This window comes from Microtus ochrogaster, chromosome 19, assembly GCF_000317375.1.
Source record: "Microtus ochrogaster isolate Prairie Vole_2 chromosome 19, MicOch1.0, whole genome shotgun sequence".
Lineage (NCBI taxonomy): Eukaryota > Metazoa > Chordata > Mammalia > Rodentia > Cricetidae > Microtus > Microtus ochrogaster.
The window spans coordinates 27,893,962-27,918,681 of NC_022021.1; the positions used below are offsets into that span (position 1 = coordinate 27,893,962).

Consider the following 24,720-nt stretch of genomic DNA (forward strand, 5'->3'; position numbering starts at 1 on the left):
AGAGAGAGAGAGAGAGAGAGAGAGAGAGAGAGAGACCAAAAAATATTTTAAATCTGAAGCTCTGATCCGAAGCGTTTGAACAAGGGACAACCAACTTGCCCTGTGAACTGTTACTGCTTTTCCAGGTCGTAAACCATTGAACTGCTTGAGAGCTGGGGCCACACACATCCTATTTGTATTCACAATATCATTAGAAGCTTCAGCTTGACACTGACATCTCCGTCCTCCTCCCTCTCCATCACCCAGTCAGTGATCAGGGTAGCTGACGACACCTTCTTCATTCCACTGGACTCTGTGTTATTTTTATGCCAGTAGTCGTTTAGATCTAAGCCCTCACAATGAAGACAATAGGCTGATGCTGTCTACCACAAGTACTGACCGTACACCCATACTGCTATGCTAAAGTTACCTTCCTAAACCTCAAATCAGATCCTATCACTTTGCACTTTAAAATCCCCTTAGCACAGCCTATGTGTGTTCCCCCCATTCACCCGCCTAACATCCTCCATGCCATCGCCCCTCCTGGCATTCTACATTCCGGTCATACCTAACAACTTGGCAGCGATCACACTTATGCCATTCAATTCCTTGCCTCTGGGCCTTTGAACCTGCTGCTCCTCTCCATGAAATGTCCTTCTCGCTACTCTTGCCTGGCTCACCCTGCCCATCTTTCATGACTCAACTGAGACATTACCTCATTTCTCTACCCCGTCGTCCCTCAGTCTGGTTAGATGCCCCTCCTCTAGGCATCTTTGGTGTCCTTGGTGAGCCTCAATTTTAACACTGCTCACCTTGTATTGTAATTGCCTGTCATTTGTCACCTTCTCCCAACCCAGTTAAGGACGGGATGGAACTTCCTATTTCCCTGGTATCACAGGGCTTAGCACACGATTGCCAGACACCCTCCTCGTGCTCATGTGGGGGTTTCTGATGAATGAATAAGTGAATTTGGGGGAAAAGAAAGAAAGAAATCAAGAGCCAGGATGTCCCAGCATAGCAGATTACCTCATCAAGACAAGAGCCTCAACTACTGACCCCTCCATCATGATCAATGGTACCTTCCATGGCTTGAATGCATCCTCCTCAAGTTCACGTTCATCAACTAATATAGACCTGAATCCTCAATACAGCAGTGCTAGAGATTGAGCCACGTCCCATGTGATTAGATCATGAGGACAGAGCCCTCAGGAATGGATTAATTCCATTACATACTGTGGGAATTGGCTAGTGATTGCAGAAAGAGGCTGCTTATTGAAGGAACTGGCTCTTGATAGTCAGAGCAGGAAGCTCAGAAAGTCAAGGTACATAAGTAGTTTGTTGGAGGTCAACCTGGGCTACAGCTACTCTGTCTCAAAAAAAAACAAACAAAAATAAATAAATACATAAATATTGGAAAGTATAAATTGAGGTGAGCTGGCCCCTCCCACTTCTGTACGTTCTCGGGCTCCTTCACCTTCCACAACAGGACAAGGCATCAAGGAGGCCCTCACTGGATGCTGAGCAGTGTGGCTGCGGTGCTCTTGAACATCCAGCAGTCAGAAACATGAGCCAAATAAATTCCTCCTCTTTATAAATTACCCACGATGCTCTGTTCTAGCAGCACAAAACAAGAGAGCAACCATGCTCTGGGCTCTGCAGTCAACAACCCCAAAGTCACGGCTGAGTGTCCTTTTCCCTCAACCACGTATGTCCTCAGATCTGACCCCATTCTTCCATTTCTATCTCACAGTCCCTTGGCTTCTTGTCTGGGCTACTGCTATGGCAGTCCAGAAGATGTCTGTTTCTAGTCTTTCCTTTGCTCCTCTCTCTGTCCTATACACGCCTTCACAGAGGATTCCTGCTGAACACGAGGTCTGTGTCCATAGTGTCCCTCCTGCTCTTCTTCCTAGAACCCTACCTCTACCTTCTATCCCAGGGTTTAGGCCAAGTTGAAAGGTGCAGAGTCTAGAGTGTGCAGGTCCAAAACCTAGGTTTTGCTCTTCTCCCAACTGACACTCCCGGCTTGTTCCACTGAGAAGAAATACTTTCTCACCAAGTGAATGTTCTACAGGCTTTTGCTGTAGGAAACTTTTCTCCTGGAAGTCCCCAAAATATATGAAAATGGAGTAAAATTATATCATTTCATAGATTGCTCTTGATTTTGCTAGGAGTTGATACCAAATCTCACTAACATTAATTATCATTGGTGGATGTTTTATTTGTTCTTTGTGTTTGTCTTTGAGCATGTACCCTTATTTAATTCAATTTTCTCGGAACATATACTAGTAAGTGACAAAGTACTGATCCAAGCCTGCCTCACTATGACTCTAAAACCCAAGTTCTAATGGAATCATATCCATACTGAAAATATTTTGTGATGCTTATTATTTATTCACTTATTATTATTTATTTATTATTATTTCAATAATAAATACTTACAAACACTGAAATCTAGATTACTAATTTAACTATGAACATGAATGTTCATAGATCAGAAATGTGAGTGTATCAGAAATAAAAACCAAGAAAAATTCTATTTGTCGAAGTGGCATATATGCATTAGCAAGGACTCAAACTGCTCATTAGACATGGTAGGGAAGAGACAGAGGGCGACTGTTTCATGCTAACCAGGTGGCCTAATTGGTAGAGGTCGAGTACTGAGAAATTGGGGCCATGAAGAAAGAACTGGAGTCGGTGATTTACTGTCATTTCTTCTGCTGACACCTCTCCTCCCAAACAGAATTTCTCAGAATTTTGTGGCATCATTAGTAAAATACCAGACAATTCTACAAATCTTTCTAGGCCTATCCTTGGATATCCTGTAATTGCTACTCTAGCCTTTCATGGAATTGGAGAAAATGTTGAATATGTTGTTCTTTAAATAAAAAAGGTTTTTCTCTGTTCTGTTGCTTCGTCAAAGTCTGAAAACAAGCCGAGTTGTTCCTCTCTCTTACACTTCATTTGCACTGAAGATGCTTTCTGGGAGAAGCCAGAGTGAACCCAGCAGCCTCCCTACCTCCCTCTCCACTTCTTCTTTGTGTGATTTTTGGCAAAGTTGGGTGCTGCAAGACAACCCTGATTCTTATTTGTCTATTCTTTTCTGGAATGCAAAAAAATCACTTCCTAAAGTTGCATCCTTTGTCTATACAACACCAAGACCATCTGTCAATGAATATGTGTTCACCACACATGTGTAGGAGATTTTAAAAGGCAGGTCACTAATTTCACTGAGCTCACAGAGAAAGTTCGAGTAACCGAACTAAGATATTTCTTCCCTGAGACTCTTGCCCTCTTCGTGGACGGCCATGGCATCACCCTTGCATCTCATGACTGGGTTAGCCAAATATTTGTATGCAGTATTTTGAAATTTGTAAGATCTGGGCACACTACTGTATTCTTCAACCCATCCAATAGCTTTGAGAGGTCAGTGCTATTATCCACATGTTATAGATTCTGAAACTAGATCAATAACTACACCACTATCCCAAGCAACAGTGACTCTAACTTCCATTATAAAACATCCTATCACTTTGTCTTTCCAATCTCCTTCGCCAGACATAGCACGCTAATATCTAAGGTTAGGCTCTGGTTATCCAAAGTTCAGTGCCCTTCAGTGTCTTAAGACTCCCTCTATTTACAATTTGCTCTTAGGACTCTCTCTCTTCATATCATTTACTCCTCATTCATAAAAGAATCCCTTATTGTTGCAGTTAGCAACTTCAGACCATGGGGACGAGGGAACAAAAGGCTGGGAGGGCAGTGGGGTCGAAGGCAGGATAGAGAGAGCTCATCAATGCCACCTGCACAATCATGAGTCCCCAGGGATCTAATGCCTGCACACACAGTGAGACAGAGATAGAGAGTGAGGAAGAGAGAAAGAGAGACAGAGAGACCACGTGTAGATAGAAACAATCTTAAAAAAGGAAATGATCAATGGGATGGAAGAGAACCTGGGGCTACAATCCCCCTGGTGTGGAATCTCTCCTGAGCACTGTAAGAGAGTTTATACTCTTGGTGTTTTCCCTCTAAGATGCACAGGCATTTTTCGACATGCCCTCTATTGGCCAATGTAGCTGCAGTCAGGAAACATGGTTCGTCTATCCGTGTGCTGTCAAAGAGATTTTGATGAGCTCGGTGACCTTGCTGAAGGTCACATCTGCTCACCTGGGAGAGTGGGAACTAGAAACAAACCCTATAATGCCTAAGTGTTCTCTCTCTAACTTTATATATGACCTGAAAAAAAGCAATGTTCTCTCTCAGGCAGACCAGTAGAGTCCAAAGAACTGCCCCGAGCCTCTAGGTAAGCAACACAAACTACTAAGATAGCAGAAGAAACCAGACCTTCCTATTTCAGTTTTATCTCTTCTGTTAGGATTCTGTGGGATTTTATAATGTACATAATATATTAGTATAGTCCTACATGTATAATTTATAAATACATAAATATACATATAGTGGTGTGTGCTCAAACACTTAACTGATGATGCATGATCAGAATGTAAAAAATTCACCAGTCTAACCATTATTTTCTGGCTCTAATTATCAAAAATATTGTCAAGTTTTCATTGCTTGATTTCATTATTTTGTTTTCCCAAGTGGAGCTGCAAGTCATCTTTCTAGAGTGGACACAAAAGGCTAACCAAATCAGAAGCTTATAGAAGCTTCTATCAAGCAATCTCTAGGGATTCCACATTGCCATCCAGGTTACATTGGTCAAATTATCTGTTGCTTTGTTTCTCCCCTTTCAATGCATCATTTAAATCCGACTAACCATGTGCCAACCTAGTTCCCTACCTAAAATTCAAGCTGGAAAATCAAGTCAATTTTCTTTTTGGCCATGGGACCTATGTTACTATAAGGATACTCTGGGGAAGTTAAAGTAAGGATGAAAGAGGTTTGGGGCTGGGGGGCTTCCCCAGTATGCTGTTCACGGGTTTAAATATTTTCTCCTTTTCAATCAGCTTCCCGGAATCTTAGAGCAGAGTTCAAATGACTTCAGCCCTTTAGCCTTTCTTTGCCATGTGAGATAATACACCAGGAATAAAGACGCTAATGTCCTTCTTAGATGGTCACAACTCCACTTGCTAACCCTGGGATTAGTTATCTACGGTGGGCCTTATGTAAGACGACGGGGTGTAGAGAATTCAACAAGTTGGTAAAGAGAACTCCCTTTCCCTGATCCTGGGCTGTGGTTGGACTTCAGTCTCCTGAAGACATAAAAATTGCCTGATGATCAAGGTCCCTGAAGAGAGGGAAAGAAGGGAAAGCAAAAGAGAACTAAAGAGGAAGAAAAATTTGCAGGGCTAAATGCAACCCACAGGGCGCTGGCCTCTGCCCCCAGGTGTGGCAGAGGCAAATACACTCCTTTCTTTGCCACGTGAACTATATTAAACCCTTCCTAGGTCTCATTCTGTGCAGCAGTGCTGAGAGTGCTTCAGCCATGGCCTCATTTAGTTCTCACCACATCTGTATGCTATAGGTTGATAAAGCACAGAGGTCCCAAATTCTCTCCGTTCAGGCACACATAATTTCTCAGGAACATTTTGTAGCATCTCTGGAACAAAAGAAACACACCACAGCCCATTTACTAAGGAATTATATCCAAACTCCTTCTTAACATTGATTTGCAGAGATGTTGCTGTTTTCCTTGAAAGTCTATGATTGTGTGTGTGTGTGTGTGTGTGTGTGTGTGTGTGTGTGTGTGTGTGTGTGTGTGGAGATGATATATATGTGGTGGCATGCATGCCATGGTACATGCATGAAGGACGGAAGGCAGCTTTGTAAGGTCAGTTCTCTCTTTCCACCTTCACGTGTTTGGGGAAACAAACTTGGGCCACCAGGTTGTGCAGGAACTTCTTTTCATCCATCAGGCCTTCTTGCCAGCCCTAAAGTTTTAAAACATCACAACTTTGCTGAAGACCTCTGGGGCTGTCTGACACACCGCTTAGGAACCATACGTACTATCTGAGGCCAAGAGGAGAATTAGAATCCTTATTTTATTGGCGGGAGACTGAGACTCAGAAAGATTGCCCAGTTGGTTTGCGGCAGCCCAGGAATCTGAGCTCGTGGAGAGCCATCCTGCAAGCCTTCCTACTCTGTTCTCCTGGTTTACTACGTTTCCACATAGTCTCTAATTCCACTCGAGTACCGTGTACTGGACAAGCGTCCTCACCCACACCCAAACATACAGGCACCTGGCCATATGTGCACACACACACACACATGCCCATTCGTAAGGTCCAAACCAGTTCCTCCCACTGAAAGGGTATTCATTTGAATCCAACTTTTTAGAAAGTTCTGTTTCTAATTTCAACCCTAACTTTTATCTCTTGACTTCTTGAGTCAATATTTATCTTTTCCTTTTAAATCCTGTCTTTTAAATATCAGGTCAATGGCATTTTGGTCTTATACTGTTCTCTAACTGCTTTATCAGGGTAAATATAAGTTTTGTTTCTTTTTGTTTTGTTTTGCATATTGGGGTTTGAATGCTGGGCCTCTCCCATGCTAGTAAAGTACTTTATCATTGAGTTTTTACCTCCACCTTTTTTTTTTCTTTTACGTTTTCCATTCTTGTTCTTTTTTCTTTCTTTTTGAGAGATGGCCTTAATAAGTAACTTACAGTGTATCCTTGAACTCACTCTGTAGCCCAATAGTCCTTAAACCAACATTCTCCTGCCTCAGCCTCCTATGTAGCTGGAATTACATGCCATCCAGATGAACTGAATTTTTCTAAGACTGAATGCCATCCCCAAACAACAACTGCATGTTATTTTGCAGTGGACATACCAAAGCCATTATACCAGTTATTACTGGAATATTAGAAATTGACAGGACACCCTAATGCCTGGATGTAAATAACAGGGGGTGTATAGTCAACATCAGAGCATTGGGCATGGCATCTAATATCGTTATGAGATTTTAAGACAGAGTTCTGGTTGCTCTCACTACAGTCCGATTATTGTATTCCTTCCATGTGACACAAAACATAGACAAAGTCGCTTTGGCCAACAGTCTACCTGCAAATGGGAGGGGCAGGCTCAGAAGCCCTGTGCCTCACCTCGTGGTCTTCTTGTTTACACCTGCCTTAAGTTGGTTTCACTGAGTCGCAGGCACAGCCCAGGTCCCCTGTGCTGAGCAGACTCTTGGTTTTAAAGCTCCATGTGGTCAGTACCTTGTTTTTAGGCAGAACTGTGAGGCTTGCGTGATAGGAGAATGTGGAGATACAGCTGGGGGAAAAAGCCTACTCTTTGGCTGGATCAATAGGTTAATGGAAAGTTCCAGATGATTTCCTAAATGAAGCTAACCCAAATGAATGCTGTCCCCAAACAGGGACTGCATGTCACCTTGTGGTGGACATTTAGAAGCCACTATGCCAGTTGTTACACCAGCAAGATGCTGGAATTAGAAACTGACAGAATTAGGCAGAACTTTAGAATCTTTCAACTTAGGACAGAGAGAACTGCAGACTGAGGCTGAGGGCTTCAGAGGCTGACGAGTTGAAGGTTGGAGGCTGACAGGAAGACACAAACAAGGTGAAATGCATAGCTAGTCCATAGAGGCCGTGAGAGCTTGTGTAAAGACAAGTCAGGTCTGTGGCTTAGACCTCCGCCCAAGGTGTGCGGAGATGCTGGTTTTTCCTACTATATGATTCAGGGGAGTTACTTCATCTTTCTGTTTCAGCATTCCTGTCAGCAGAATGAGGTCACGGAAGAGTTGTGAAGATTAAACAGAAAAACAAACATAAAGCAGGAGGGACGGTGCTCGGCAGTGACAGACACTTAATAAGCAATAGCGGCTTATCGAAAATGACAAATAGGTTCCGGGCTGTGCTGAACTCAGCAGGCACTTATTAAATGGCAGTGACAGACAGTGCCACCACCACCATCATGACAGCGTTGTTTTGTCGGAGCCGGTGTCCTGCTTTATGGAGCTGTTCTGAAGCACCAGCCTTCAGATTAAGGGGCAAACAGGAAACGAACCAGAAAAAGTCAAAAGCAAAAAAGTTCACCCTGAGAGACCCTGACAGGAAACAGGAGGAGCCAACATATGGTGCGGGGCTGGGAAAATAAAATAAACAACCCACCATGTGAATATACATTTCAAATTACATCTCATTTTCTTCTGCATCATGTCTCCAGCCAGTTGGGAACACACAGATGTGCCATGTTTATTTGTAAAGTTTTATTGAGATTACAAAAATGTCAGCCTTGAATGCTATGAAGAAAAGAATAGTGGAGGGTTGGGGGGGGGGCGGGTGGCTGATTTCACTGAGGGAAGAAGTGAAATGTGTCTGGGATGGACCCTTTCCTCAAATGCCTGCCTTTCTGGAAAGGAGATACCATGCTACTGAAGCAGTGCACACAGAAAACACTCGAGAATGCCAACAGAAACCTTTGTTATTATATTTGGAAGTATAGGCAGCAAGCCAGAAATCGATTTGCATTTCCCCAAGGCCCCAAACACCCCAGTGACTACATGGAATACTCACAATGATTACGGTATCCTGGCTAACAGATATATTATGTGACCGCTCTTGGAGGGACTTGTCTGAACCAACCTCGGAGACAAACACCTTGAAAAGAAGGAGAAACCCTGGTGAGAACAGAGGTAACATTTCCCTAAGATCAAAGGTTCATAAACAGAAATGTGGGGGTATTGAGGTATGTCCCCTTGCCCCATAAGTACTAAGTTTCTGGGAATAAAGGGTAGTTTCTGGAAGGGTCCTAAGCTTGCTCAGGCATGGAGAAAGACTCCTGCAGTGAGGAAGGATGGGTAGAGCTGGACTCAGCTCATCCCTCTTCCCCCAAAATATAACCTTCATGCGGCACTCATTTCCCATGCTTGACAAAAGACAGCAGTAATTTCAGCAAAGTGAACCTCCATTGAGAAAATACCCCTGCAAGATTGACCCCGGGGTAAGCCTGTGTATTTTCTTTTTTTCTTTTTGACAATTGCTGTGGGTGGGCCCGGTTCACTCAGGGTGGTGGTTATGGGTCCTGGAAGAAAGCAGGTTGAGCAAGCAGTAAGTAGCACTCGTCCATGGTCCTTACTTCAGTTTCCATCTCCAGGTTCTGCCTGGCTGAGTCCCCACCCTGATTTCCCTCAGTGATGGAGGATGACCTGAAAGTTGCAAGATGGAATAAACCCTTTCCTCCTCAAGCTGCATTTGGTCACGGTGTTTTCTTGCTTAGACAGTCTCAAGAATAGATTGCCACTTTAAGAAGACCAGAAGGCGTGGACCGTGAACAACAGTCTCTCTTCTTCAGTGCAACAAAGACAGTAGGGGGTGGTGGAACTCAAGTGAAATAAGCCGCTTTCTCTCCATCCCAGAGGAAATGCTCAACCCCAGGGGCAGGGCTTCATGGGCTTGAGATGGCCAGCTTTCCTGGTGTCACAAAGATTTCAGAAGCCTGAAATGTCCTGATTTCTAGAGCCACCCCATCTCTAAAATCACTCTTCAGAGAAAAACGTTTGGGGGCCTGTAGTCGTCCAACCTAGTTTGTAGTCTTTGGTGGAAAAGCCACAGTGGCTGATCACTCCCCGGCTTTACCTGTGTGCCCCTTTAACTCGGAGCCTCACCCTGACTCCCTATGATGTCCTCTGCTTCTGCATTACTATCGAAATTTGATGGCAGGCGATTGGCAGCAGAAACTTTGCGTTCTACTTGCTTTGTTTTCCTTTGCTAAATAGCAAAGACTGGAAAGGTCCCAATGTGTGAATGGTGGTACCAGCTCACAGAGGGGAGTGACACAGCTATTAACACAAGAGGATCTATGTAAGGGGTCACAAACAGGGTGAATATTTATCATACAGAAACCAAACTCTGGATTGCTTCAAAACCTGAAGCATTTGGAGTGCTGACATGACACCAAAACATAACAAAGTAAAATTTCACACCTGACTTCACGTGATGAGTGAAAACTTAGATGCACTAAAATTATATAAAATTGTCTCCTGCTATATGTGTATAAGATACACATAAACTATCATTAGATTGGGGCTTTAGCTTTGGATCCTAGCCTCAAGATATCTAAGTATGTATTAAGCAGATCCTCTGAAATCTGTCTGAAAAAAAGTCACCAGTATAAAATATTTCTGGTCCCAAGCAGATAAGGGATATGCAACCTGCTCAGAAGGTACAAACATAGTGAAAATGGGCTCTCTCTCCCTCTCCACACATACACACACGCACTCGTGTGCGTGCGCACACACACACACACACACACACACAGCAGAATCCACCTTGCTTCTGTACTCACCGTGTACCCAATGATGTCCCTGCCAGAATACTTTGGTTTTCTCCACTGGAGGGTGTAAGCTGTGCAGTTCAAGATTCCCATCTTGATCTCAGCAGGAGGCTCCAACTTGCCTGCCCCAGACGAAAGAGATGGTGTTAGAAGCTCCCTGTAGCCCATCTTCAGTGTTGTTTATGAGTGTGTACTGACAGACAAAGATCACAGTTCAGGAAAATGAAACATTGTCCGATATACCACATCTATCTCAGACAATCTCACTAGAATTAGACTCCTGACTCCCACCCCACTGCTGATAAAGTGGCCTGATAACTTTGATCCATCCCATAACTTGAGGTCATTAGAGATCAGCAAAGTGATAATTACAGTTCTTAGTGGGATGGGCCAAACTCTATGGCTTTCCCTTGAGAATCTGAAAAGGGTTTAATAAGATGGTCAGTTTTTAATCTACTTATAACAATTTGTTGTGTATGCATGTTGCATACATGTATCTGCTTATATAGCTGATATAGTCTTATGTGCTGTGGGATAATACTCTTGTAAACTGTAAAGGTTTGTCATTCATATTAGTTTAATAAAACGCTGATTGGCCAATAGCCAGGCAGGAAGTATAGGCAGGGAGACTAGACAAAGCAAATTCTAGGAAGAAGAAAGGCAGAGAGGCAGTCATCAGCTAGATGGAGAAGAAGCAAGATGAAAATACCTTACTGAGAAAAGATAACAAACCATGTGGTTAAACACAGATATGAATTATGGGTTGATTTAAGTTGTAAGAGGTAGTTAATAGTAAGTCTGAGTTAATGAGCCAAGCAGTTTATAGTCAATATAAGCCTCTGTGTGTTTCTTTGGGACTGAACAGCTGCAGGACTGGGCAGGACAGAAACTTCTGCCTACACTTATAGGTTGTTTTGAAAATATGTTCTGTAAAGGTCAGTTTTAATTATCATCTTAACACAATCTAGAATCACCTGAGAGTCTCAATGAAGGATTGTCTAGACCCGGTTGACCTGTGTGCATGTTTATCATTCATTATCTTAAATGATGTTAATTGAACTGTGAAGGTTCATTCTCTATGAGTAGCACTACTCCCTGAGTTTGGATCCTGAACCATGTAGGAGTAGAGAAAATGATGGCTAGAGAGATGGCAAGAGTGTCAGGAGCACTCTGCTCGGACAGAAGACCTGGGTTCAGTTATTGGCACTCAAATAGCAGTTCACAATTACCTGTAACTCCAGTTAATGGGGATTCAACGCCCTCTCTGGCTTCAAGGAATACTGTAAGCATGTGGTGCATATATTTATGCAGGCAAACACTCAAATACATCTAGATAGATAGATAGATAGATAGATAGATAGATAGATAGATAGATAGATAGATAGACAGACAGACAGATAAATGTTGAAGAGTGGAGAGAGTAAGTGAGCAAAAGCATGCATACATTCAAAACCCTCTGTTTTTGGACTGTGAATGTGATATGACTTGCCTGCAATAATGGACTTACCCTTGCCCTGATTTACCTGCAATAATGGAATGTAACCTGGAACCTAAATAAACCCTTTCTCCTCTAAGTTGCATTTGCCATGGTGTTTACCACAGCAACAGAAAAAAGAATCTAGGGTGCTATTTTTCTTAAACAATTTTATGACCATAAATAAGATATTTTATACTTCTAAAACTACATATAAAAGTTGTCAAAATTGAGAGAACGCACACATGTACACAATTCCATCATTCAGAAATAAGTCTGGCTAGCATTTTAGTAGACCTCTATTGGTCATAAGCAATTGAAAAAAATTATTTTATATGTGCATGATACATATAATTTTAGCTATGTATCATTTTGTTTATAATTTAGTGATTAAGTATTTATACATTCATAATTTTATATTACATTTTACTTAATTTGCTGTCATTAGAATCATTATTTTTAATGACTGTAAATACTCCCATACCATACTTGTTCCATAATAAGCAGTATTTTTCATTCCATTACCATTAGGCACTTTATTTCCCATAATTGAGCATTTTAAATAACATTCCATGAGGGCAGAAACCAGTTCTTTACTATTCAGCACACAGAGTAGGAAATAATCAGAGCTCCTCCAACATCCCTCGAGTGAACGAATGCTCTAAAGTCTGACTCTCCTTGTTGACTATGGTGGGGCACACCTTTAATGCCAGCACTCAGAAAGGAGAGGCAGGTGGATCTCTGTGAGTTTGAGACCAGCCTGGTCTACAGAGCTAGTTCCAGACCAGTCAAGGCTACAGAGCGAACCCCGTCTTAATTGTTTTTTAATTTTATTTTTCGAGTGTGTCCAGATGCTATTTTTTTAACTACTGCTTAGAATTCTGTAGCTTTATCAGTTAGACATTTGCAATTTACAGAAATCTAATGTGTCCATTTAAATGGGCCAATTTCTTACTTCTTGGGCTGTTCACCAATGTTCTTATCTTCCCCTCATAACTAAGATTTTTTTAACTTGAGTTATATTAATGGTTTTGAAAAACTGAGGAAATTGCTCAGTTAATCTCATGTATAATACTGTTAATTCAATATTACATACAGGTTTTTAAAATGTCTCTAGACATCTGTCACCTTGTTATTCTCATTCTTTCTTAAGCAATTAATTGCTTTATGGATGTTTCCAATAACAGAACTTAAGGTTTTCGGATGGGCTAATTGATCGAACCTTGTTTCACTTAGCAGGAACTAGGAGGCCAGGAGGCAGCTCCCACTTTCCCAGAGGTACCTACATTCAGGAACCTAATCTTCTCAATATTGCTGAGAATCTTACACTTCTATGGAAATCTTGAGGCTTCCTTCACCACTTTGGCAGTTCTGGGGATCAAACCTAGAGTCTTGAATATGCCAGGGAAATGCAAGATCCCAAAGTGGCAGCCCAGGTTCTAAAACCCCAGTGACGGATTGGGCACGATGGCCCACGACCTTAATCCCAGCACTAGGGAGAGAGAAGCAGGCCGATCTGTGAGTTCAAAGACAGACAAGTCAACGGAATGAGTTCTAGGCCAGCTGGAATTCCAGAGTGAGGCCCTGTCTCAAAAAATAACAACAAACAAAACAAAACAAACCCTTGTAAAATTAATTTTTAAGTTAAATAGTTTATACTTTTTGGAGATTTTTCTTTGTGTATTTAATTTTTTAAATTGAATTATTTTTCTCATTGTTTTATAAGAAATTTTGATAAGATCTTAGCCATTAAATCAACTATATTTTCTTACTATAATTTTATTATTGGGTCTGACTGTATAATTGCCACTACAGACCAGATTCACTGCTGCGTTAAAAGATCTATGCTTAACAACCTAAAAGGTGGCCGGAAATGAGGACAATGATAGCGGAAATGGTTTAACAGTTCCTTCAGGAAATATTAAGATAACCAACAGGATAGTTACATCTGTATTCATAGGAATAGGACTTCTTGCTATGCACTGAGAAAAGTTAAAACTGACTGAGGCAGCAAGCTTGCTTAGTTAGGAAAAGGGAGTCAGTCATCATATTTCTTGTATGTCTGTAATGGTTCAGTTCCTAAATTAGAAAACACCCTAAAATTCTCAAGAATAAAAGATAGTTATAGAAATTGGTAGATGGCCAGAGAGTTGGAGTATAGTAGTTTTCCATCAACTGTTATGACAGATAGATAATGATGAAGATAGATGGGCTAGATAGATAGATAGATAGATAGATAGATAGATAGATAGATAGATAGATAGATAGATAGATAGATAGACAGAGATTCAGACAGACAGACAGACAGACAGACAGACAGACAGACAGACAGATAGTAGAAAGAAAGAGAGGGGAAAGGAATGAGGCCAGAATTCTACTCTGCAGCAGAGATTCAGAACCAAGAAGCCTTTACTCTCCCACTGCCAGTACTGGTACCGTAGCTGCTTCTCCATCCAAGAGAGTAAACGACACTAGAATGACGAGTTCACACATTCTAGTGACCTGGCCTGGCTGCAAAAACAGCAGCAGGAAAGTGGCCTCTGGCCCTTTCTTGTTCTCTATGTCTTCCGAGAGCATCTTTGATTGGTAGAACTTAGTTTATACCCAGAATGCCAACTTCAGAGGAGGTGTGTGTGTGTGTGTGTGTGTGTGTGTGTGTGTGTGTGTGTGTGTGTGAGATGCCATTTGTTTGTTTCCAAGCCTTTGTGTTATAGTAACAGCCCCTATACAGAAAGTGACGGATAGGGAAAATGTCAACCTACAGCACCCATCTTGGTATCATAGAAACATAAATTCCAGCAATATGTCCTTTTCACTGTCGTATACTCTGGATAGAATTTACATCAAATATTGCTGGGCATTGGTATGACTCATATTTCATTGTCCTTTTCACTCATTTCTCTGCTCTTTCTACAAATCTAACAAAATTGAGCCTTCTAAACGTACAAGGGACTGGTAGCCAGTGAGGTCACAGGAAGGATAAAAAGATGTGGGCCCACAAACAAGTTAACAAAACACAACAAAACACTGCAGTTGGGTTTAGGGACCTTTACTGTTGGGGAACACGTAGCAATTTTGTTGCACACAGCAAACACATGCCAGGTTCTGCCTGGTTTGTAAGAATTAGGCAGACAAAATGGGAGTGAAGGAAGGTGTCCTAGACAGAAAAAGCAACATTTACTTTCTCCTACTGTCACAGGAAGAATGTCTCCAGCACATACCCGCCAGTCTGGGATCAACAGCTGAGCACGCATGGGAGTGAGGGGAGGAAGAAATCAGAATGGCTACGGGGAACCTGCCTAGGGCCACAGAGAAAACACAATGTATCTCTCCCAAAATGACCTTTTCGTGCCGCCTACGAGGTAGGAATGTGCGTGAAAGGCAACCAGGTCAGACACCAGACCAAATACCGAAAATATTCCTGAAGAACCTGTGACACCTGGGAAATCAAACTATAGAACGTACTTGGATTTCCAAATCCTATTTAATTTTTGGTAGAGGAAATTTCTAAGCTTCAAAGAAGCTAAAAAAAAATAAATCAAAAGGAAACTAGCTGATTCTCAATCATGAAACTTTCACGATGCATTTCAAACATTACAAAAGGAAAGTTCAGACCAGGAGATTGAGGGGTAAGTAATTGCTGCTAAATGGCAGGCCATGGGATATCTTTATTATGAAAACTCATAAATATTGATGAAAAAAACATACTGAAACCTTAATAAATAAGATATGAAGAGAAAACTCAAACAAGAAGTATAGCCAGTAAACACTCACAGGGAAATATTCAAATTTGTGAGTTATGAAAGAAACGATTTTTAAGAACTGAAATGTTGGCTCTGTCTATTAAAATGAGCTGAGGTGTTTAAGTGACAGCAAGGATGGCCGACGACAGCCTGAGCATGTGCTGCCCCCCAGTAATCAGGTATGGCAGTGCAAATGAGCACGCAGGCATGGTGGGAGACCAGTGGTGCCCATAGCCATGACTCTGTCCTGTCTTTTGGTTCCTCGAAGTGTAATGAGCCCGTCTGAGGGGGAGAGTCTTAAAACAAGAGAAGGCCTCCCCAGCAAAATACTTTACATAGCACCTCTCGGGGTACAGAGACCCCGTAAGTAAGGATCTACATGGCAGAAACAGGACACAACTAGATGACGTCCTCCAGATGGACTGTGGACAAACACGCGCATGGGATTGCATCAAACACATGTGCCACCTTGGACTGGCTTTTCAAACAGAAAAAAAGACGTTAGTGAGAAACTCGTAAATCCAGATAAAGTCTATGGCTTCCTTGACGGAATTATGCTTTTGCCAAATGAGATTTGATAAAAGTGTACCACAGCTATGGAGGAGTTAGCTTGAGGGGAAACAGGGTCAAGTTATGAAGGGATTCTCTCTACTACCTTGGGAACGCCTCTATAAACCTGAATTTATGTTCATCTGAAAGCATATGGAGAGAACAAGGCAGGGGTTCGGCCTTGTTCATGCCTGTAATATATAGTGTAAATTTTAGACTATATATTTTTACACTGTGTTTTAAAATAATATAGTGTAAAACTTAAGAAATGTGCCCAGATGACCATAGTACTTATGATGAATTTGTTTGAAAAATAATTTGACTGCAAAAGAAAAAGATTGATTGTGACATTTAAAGCAGATGAGATTAAAAACTATTTATTTCCCTATTTTCTTCTGTTTGACAAGCTTTACACAATGTCGTCATATTGGTTTCTCACATTGTAGAGAAATTCATTTCAAAAGAAATTCATTTTTGCATTCAAAGGTCAGAACTGTGGGGTTAGGAGTCAAGCCGAGACCCTGGGTTATGGAGGAAATCTCTGAGGTAGTGTTAAGTGTGCACTGGCCAGTTAGAGCCCATAGAGCTGCCGTATGCCTGCAGTCTACCTGCTTGGACTTAACAACAGGGCTACATATAGTTTGCAGTTAATAATGCAGATTAGCTCTCAACAACAAAAGAAAGTAGACCTACATCATCTTAAGTTCTCATGCCTCATGTCAACCATCACAGCCAGCTCAAGATAACCAGGAAGGAGGCTTCCAGGGACATAAAAATGTCACAGGAAATTGCCTACCGAATGTGACTGATCCTCTATCAGGGAGTGGCTGGCTGCAAAGGACATGATACCTGCTGTCCTTGCTTCTTGTTATCCAGTGGGGGGGGCTATGAGTAGACAGAAGTTTGCATGATCTTTCCTACTCTGTTCTGCCTTCACTAAGGAAGTTCTCAGGAGTGAGGTCTCACAAATGTGCCTGTCTCCTTGGACTCCTAATCCCAAGGGAGGGTTGTCAACATCGGGGTTCACAGAAGGTGACAAGAGGTGAAGGCACGGAGGATAACTTAGTTAGGTGTCACTGGGTTCAGGGCTAGAGCAGCAGGTCTCACGCACAGGGCGGTGGTTTCATATCCCCATGAAAGTTATGAACTAGGAATTGGTGGGGCAATGCTCCATACATCTGACTGTACTGTGTTTTCTCTGTATTTTTTTCTGTAGTTAAGAGCGCTTGTTGTCCTTGCAGAAGACCAAGGTTTGGTTCCCAACATCCACATGGGGCATCTCACAACATCCCATAACTCCAGTTGCAGGAGATCTTATGGCTTCTTCTGGCCTCCGTGAGCGCCTTCATACATGTGGTACACAGATACACACACAGGCCCACATATAAAATAAAAATACATGAATAAAAATGGAGATATTTTTCTCTTTCACCAAACAACTAGCATGTATATAACACTGAAATCATTACTACTTATTACAATTTTATTTTTCAGATTTCTTTAAAAATAAAGGCTAAACAAATGCAGATAAAACTCCATGTTTCATTGCTGCCCCCTTCCAGTCTCCCTCCCAGAGGCAGCGACTGTTCTGCTCTTCTCATGCAAGTCTGTGTTTCACACAATCGTTGATTATTTCTTTAATCTACTTTTTATTGGAAACAGCTACCCAGGCAATGACCCGGTACCATGCCATGCAAACATTCATTTAAACAGAGAGCGGTTGAAAGAAAGGGAGGGACAAGAGTGAGAAAAGGAGATTTAAAATCTTTGGGAAAATCTAAAGTACTGAAAACATAGTCAACTCCTATTTGCCCCTCATGGCTGGACAGAAATCATGTCTTCTAGATCTAATGCCACTTGCCCACGTGTGTGGTTTCCAAAGTCTCTTTGTTGCTATATTCAGCTCCCTTTACTCTTCTGGATAGTGTTCTTCCCCTCAGCCTGCAAGCATTTGCTCGAGCATCAAAGAGACTTGTAGCTCAGACCTCTGCACAACCCACCATGTCTGCCGGAAGTTAATTCATCTCGCACTTTTCCTGGGTTGAGGTGGGCATTATTCCTACTTTTTTTGGGTGAAGAAAGGGAGTTGTATGGTCTAGGGATGTAAGATCTTACCAAAGAGACAGAAAGAGGTACCGTGAGAAATAAAGTCTGAGTATTCTTCCCCACCCCATCTCTCCTGCCTCACTCTGTGTGATTCCATGCGATTTATGATTCTTTTGCCCCCCCCCCCCGTTCAGCTCCCACTCCTCTCCACCCATCCCTTCTATGTATATTCTGTGGCTTTCTATTGGCCTCCTCTAGCCCAGCCCCTTGTACCCCAGAAACAGTCCTCTGTGCCCCAGTAAAGTAGGACCAGATGTCAAGTGGGGCGCCTGGCTTTGTCATGTTTCTTTTCAGCTAGAGTACCACTTATGCCCCTTGGACTTCCCATCACCACTTGCCATGACTTCCAGAATACAGTTGCACCATCCCCATCAACCTCTTTTTATGCAAGCTCCCTTCAACCCTGTGATGGGAGCAGCACTGCTAAGTATTTAGGGCTAGCAATTTCGTCTAGCCACCTCTTTGCTATCCCCATTGTAAGGATTTTCACGCCTATGGAATAGGTTAAGTGATGACAGCCTTTTCCCCTTTCTTTAGTTCAAGAAGCAGTTGACTACATGTGTTTGGGACAGAGGATAGGATCCTGGGGCTTGGATACAGGACATACAAACAACTGCTAGAAGAATTAGAGACATTCCAAGCCATGTCTGAGCATGACCTCTCTCTGAGTTTGTTTGACGTGTTCAAGAGGGCAGGGCAGACTTCAGCTGGTGTTCTTTGAAGCTGTATTTGCTGCACAAGAGCATTGCTGAAAGAGAGATTTGGTGACTCCTGGGATATGGAAGGGCAGGCTACAGGAAGGGGTGAGGCAGCCCATGGTGTCAGTCCTGAGATAGAGATAAACTCCAGTCAGGAAAGCATAGGATCTGGAAGGCCCAGAGAAAGCTCCAGGCAAAGGGAAGACATGGGCCTGTATAGCTTCAGAGGCAAGAAGGTGTCTAGAGTAGGGTCTTCACAGTAACAGCAGGTCACAGTATGCCTTCTCTAGAGCTCCTCCGGCTACAACTGAGACCCTGTTCCCATCTCTACACTCTCTGTGTCATCAAAGCCGAAGACAGACTTTATGTAAGGCATCCAAAAGCCAGGGTTGGCTCTCTAAGAGCTCTCCGAGAAGCAGCAAGAGTTTGATCTCAATTAGGCTGAGAGCTTGTCTGTTATGGTGAGGACATCCAGTACTCCCGCCACATTAAAAGCCCTCCCACGACGAGCCACTCACATGTGGGACAAACAGATCCAAGCAGTTAAACAAAAAATATTTCCATTTCAACAATGATGGTTATGGATGATGAAATTGTCGCATATAGAAAAGTAGTGCTGAGGAACTGGTATAAATGAGCACCATCCACTAATCAAGCGTGCCATGAACACAGCCCTAAAGCTGTGTTCTTGTAAGCTGAGAGCTGCATCTCCAAAGAGATAACGAAATAAAAGCCTCTTCTTTGCCGGGAGGAGCTGTATTTCTGAGACTCCTTGTCTGGAAGGTAAACACACACACACACACACACACACACACACACACACACACACACACACACACACTGTATTAGGATTTTTTTTTTTGCATTGGAAACTTCCAAATAATTAGATCAATTTCTTTTGGTAATTTTATTTTGTAAAGTACTTTAACTTACTAAACAAAATTCATCTCTGATTCAATTAGTTTTGCAATACAATTCATAAAAACATTTCAAAATGCAAACCAAAATATAGTCTGTGACAGAAATGCATGGCCAGCTCTCCAGTTATTTGATTTTCATGAAGTGAACCACGTTAATAGCCACGGATGCAGTGAAAAGTGCCTGGCTAACTAAAAATAGCAAATTCTAAAAAAGAAAACAAAACCTGCATTTGTGTCTTTTGAAGCATGCTCTATTGTTGTTACTCCCTTACTACAGTAGCATCGTAAGGATGTGATGAAATCCCCCCACAGAAGATGTTTCCAAGCTAATGCCTGCAAGGAAGCAAAAGCATATGGCTTTAACGTATAGAACCATGGTTGCTCTACTCATGCCAGGATTTGGGCAAGAGGTCTTGTCTTGCAGAACCCTATGGGCCTGTTTGTGAGGCAGTCCATTCCTGCCAAATCCAGGCTTCCCTTTGAAGTCCACCATTACAAAGTCTAACACCAGGATTCAGGTCATCCTTCTGGAGTGTGGGTTGACAGGTTAGGATATGGACTGAAGCATCCATGGGTACGTGTGCACGTGCATGCCCTCCAAACAGGAATGGGAGTGGGGCGCTAGCTAGATTCTCATGTTGTCTAAGAAAGCAAACAAGAAGGTTGGACATCTACCATGCATACCTATCACCATACACATGCATGCACACATGCATGCACACACACACACACACACACAGGTGCACGTGCACACACATACATGCCCACAAGCACACACATACACCAAATTACACACACATTACACAGAGATACATAAATGCTTATAAGCAGCACGCCCATCCTTCCCTACAATTCTAAATTCATGTACCAACTGGGGAGGGCAGAGAAGTACAGACCGTGAACCCTGCCAATGACATTTGGACAAGATGGCAGCATAGAAGCTTTGCTCGCTGTTAATTTCAACCTATGGCTTTGCTCGCTGTTAATTTCAACCTATGGCCAGTGGATCAAACTCACCCAAGGATAATTGTGACTGGGCCCCAACACAAAATTACAAACTTACTTAAAACTTGGAGATTATTTTCCTCAGTGGCTCACAAATGCACCAAATGTCCAACATTGAAGGCTAGAGTCCTCACTTACACCTTTTATATTTCCTCCCATTTACCACATAGCCGGAACACCAGGGCACACTGTCAAGTCCCCTTCTCTCTTCTATTCCAGATGGACTCGCTATTGTAAGCTTCATAAGGTCAGGGACATTTGGGACTCCCTCTAGCCTTCTTCAATCCTGTGTGCTTCCTAGTGGGTTCTAGCACAAAGTAGACTCCTTTAAGAGAAGCATTCCTGATTTAGTGGTAGCAGAAAAAAAAAAAGCCATGAGGTTTTGAAACAGTGGCTTTCTGACTCTTTCTGGAGGTCCGGCTTATGGAGCATTAAATGGGGTTTGTGAGCAGAGTGTTACAACTTGCTTAATGGCAACACAGACCTGCCGTAACCCAACCCTGGATCTGGGGCAGAGAGAATGGCTCTCAGAGGCATTGAACGGACTTCCTCCAACATGTGGGGCTGGGCAGAGACAAAGGTGAAACATCCTAAGTCATAGTAATGTCACTTAGCTTTTTAAGAAGTGCTCCTGGTCAGAAAAGGATTACAGATAATGCAATAAAGACAAATTCAGATGAAAAAGACCTCTAAATGAGTCACAGTGTTGAACAAATGTACGTAGGCTTGAGAGAGAGAGAAGAAAAAGAATATAGAAATTTATAAAAGGAAGTAAATGGTTTATAAAAAAAGTCTTTAAAGAGACAGAGTACAGACAGTTATAGATTAAAAGAAATAAAAAATAAGCCATGTAAAGATAGAATATACACAGAGAGACTGTATTATTGTGTTTTCTTTGAACTTTTTGACTGTGAAAGAGCTAAGTAACTAATATATATACTTTAAAGGTGTCTTTTCCTCAAAATTTGGGTGTATGGATATGTTGCTTTGGAAAAAGATTCTTTTTTTTTTTGTTTCCACAGAGGTTGAGAACCTGTGGATTGCTTCCAGACTAATGTGGTTTGATGGATCAAGACTCCAGAAAGGTCACTGTGAACACCCTTAAAAATACTTTTCCAAATAAAGAGCAGGAAACAATTTGGAGAGAAGTATGCCCATATTTCCAAATATTGTAAATAAATGTTTGCTTACATTTAAAGCAGAGTATGATATAGTTATGAATACTTTGCATTGGTATGGATCTTGGTCTATTGATACAAATTTAAGGTCAGTTTTGTTATATGCATATTTCTGCTCTTGATTAGGTATTGTGTTTGTGCAGCTCATTTAAAAATGTAATGTATAATTAATAAATATATGCTAATAGATAATCATCTGTAGTAGTAAAGTTTATAGTCATGGTTAGGGTTTTTTTTAGATATATATAGATACATTTTTGTTAGATAGAGATTCTTTAAATATTTAAAATACCTTTAGAATATGGCATTAAAGTGTTTTAAAAATTTAGAACTTTTCATGACAATGAGACACATCTGCTCCTGGCAGCACCAATTACTTCAAGATGAAGATGGGCATCAAAGAGGCTCCTTATGATGCTGATTAGCCATTTGGGTAAGAAACTGTTCTTGCCTGGACTACTTGATAATATTCTGTAAACCTGGACATGTAGGACCCACAAAGAAATGACTGATGAACTTGCCTTAATGTGAGACTGTCCTTCGGAGTTCCTGCTTCATGAAAGAGTCTGCTAGACATTCTGCAGGACACAGAAAAATGTGACTGACAAACTACCAATATAGGCAAAACTGTCTTTGACATTTCCTGCTTAATGGAAAGTCTGTAAAATACTATGGTCCTGTAGGCTGAAGATGGATGCCCCAACGGTACAGAAAAATTTTGGATGACTATCCAGGCAGTGAGATGTCTCTGTCAATTCTAGAGTTTTGGAATGTACTTCCTGTTAACTTAGGTAATATTATATCCTTCTGGAGTCTTTGATGGAGTTGAAGAATAGATACAATTATTGTTTTCCTTAGTTATGATAAAAGATAAAGTAGATATAAATATTGTAACTATAATTTTTACTTGATACCTGTTTTGTTATATGTAATTTTTCTGTGTTAAAGTTAAAACTTTTCTTTGTATTTAAACAGAAAAGGGAGAAATGATGTGGGAGGTCCTTCTATCTATGTGTTGCTTTTATTGGTTAATGAATAAAGAAACTGGCTTGGCCTGATAGGGCAGAGTAGAGGTAGACAGGGAAAACTAAACTGAATGCTGGGAGAAAGAAGGCAGAGACAGAGAGAAGCCATGTAGCCCTGCTGGAGACAGACACCAGATGGAACCTTGATGGTAAGCCACAGCCATGTGGCGATACACCGATTAATAGAAATGGGCTAAAATAATATGTAAGAGGTAGCCAATAAGAAACTAGAGCTAATAGGCCGAGCCGTGATTTAATTAATACAGTTTCTGTGTGGTTATTTCAAGTCTGAGCTGCCGGGCGGCCAGGAAACAAACAAGCAACCTCATACAACATCAGAGCTTTTCATGTATACAAGTTTTCTCATAGTCTTCCTTCTACAGCACAGAGGCTGTCATAGTCCATGAAGGCAGCCATAACAAAATATCATAAGCTGGGTAACTTAAAAACAACAGAAATATGTTTCTCACAACTAAACACTGCGGAGTCCATGGTTAAGTCATAGCAGGCATGGTGTCATTTTGGGAACTTAGTTTCAACATATAAATCTGGGGGAGTCGAGAATTCACTGTACAGTAAGGCTAATTCTCTCATCAGGGCTGAGCGGCTAGCCATCTATTGCATACAATGAAATGAGATGAGAAGAGAATGCCACATTTGACAAACCTAAATTACTTGTCACTATGAAAAGAATAACCCATTTGAAAAGCATCAATGTCCCGAAAGACAAAAACAAACTGAGCACCTGCCACTGACAGCATTAAAGAGATTGTAACATCAAAAGGCAGAGTGGGATCCTCATTGGATTCTGGGGTAGAAAAAAAAAGGTACTGGGAAAATAGGTAGCATTTGAATAATAACTTACTGTGGATAATAGTGCTGCATCGATGCTAATTTCTTAGAGCTGATAACTGATCACCATGGTAATGTAAGACATCTACATCAGAAGATGCTGAATGAAGGCTCTATGGAAACATTACTGTGTAAGTCTGAAATCTACCTGAAATACACACTTGTGTAAACTGGAAATGGCTTGAAAAGAAAAATGAGCAAAGAGGAAAAAAGTATCATTCTTTTTGACATCACGACCCCAGGAAGCGACTCTGGTTGCCCAGGCAGAAGCCTTCTTATCTGGCTACCTGGAGCAGAATGTTCAAGCTGAAAAAACAAAACCACAAAGTCATCCAAACAGAGGACAGATGGAGCTCCCGAGGCACCACCCTTGGCTAGGCAGCTGCTAGCAATTGATGGTCAGGGGTGGGAGGGGCTACTTTTCCTTAGGTGTACGCCCGCTGGTGCATTCCTCATGGCCCTGGGAATGGCCCTACAGGCATGCACACATGGACAGCACTAATTAGACTCAGTGGCCTCAAAAATTATAAAAGCTAAAGAAGGGAGACGTGAGATGTGATGGGTAATTCTGGGAGGAGCTGGAGCTGGTGAGGGCTCAACAAGATGATGATACACTATATACATGGGTAAAAAATTAAAAAATTTAGAAAATATTTACAAAAACACAAAACTGATCCATTCTCCAAGTGCCACTCACAACAGTAGACAGCCACACCAAGTCTTTGGTAAACAGTTTTTCTTCTTGTTCCTATCTCAAATTGAGGATAATCCCCCTCCCCTGTTTTTTTTTACATCCAATACTGGCTCCTGGTAAGACATGTAGCACTGGAAGAATGCTGGGAACCTAACCTAAAAAACATCTACCCACCCTTGCTTTTTTCACAACTCGTGTGTGTGTGTGTGTGTGTGTGTGTGTGTGTGAGAGAGAGAGAGAGAGAGAGAGA

General features: G+C 41.8%; 1 protein-coding gene across 3 annotated transcripts in view; it reads right to left on the reverse strand.

Annotated features, from left to right (window-relative positions):
- The window catches only part of Egflam (EGF like, fibronectin type III and laminin G domains), a 161,898-nt gene that overhangs the window by 83,310 nt on the left and 53,868 nt on the right, over nt 1–24,720 (reverse strand). For all 3 annotated transcript variants that reach the window (XM_013349706.2, XM_026783669.1, XM_026783668.1), the window contains exons 2-3: nt 10,239–10,348; nt 8,468–8,551 (exon numbers count right to left, since the gene is read on the reverse strand). In XM_013349706.2, coding sequence (XP_013205160.2) covers nt 8,468–8,551; nt 10,239–10,348 — 194 coding nt within the window. The remainder of the gene's footprint in view (nt 1–8,467; nt 8,552–10,238; nt 10,349–24,720) is intronic.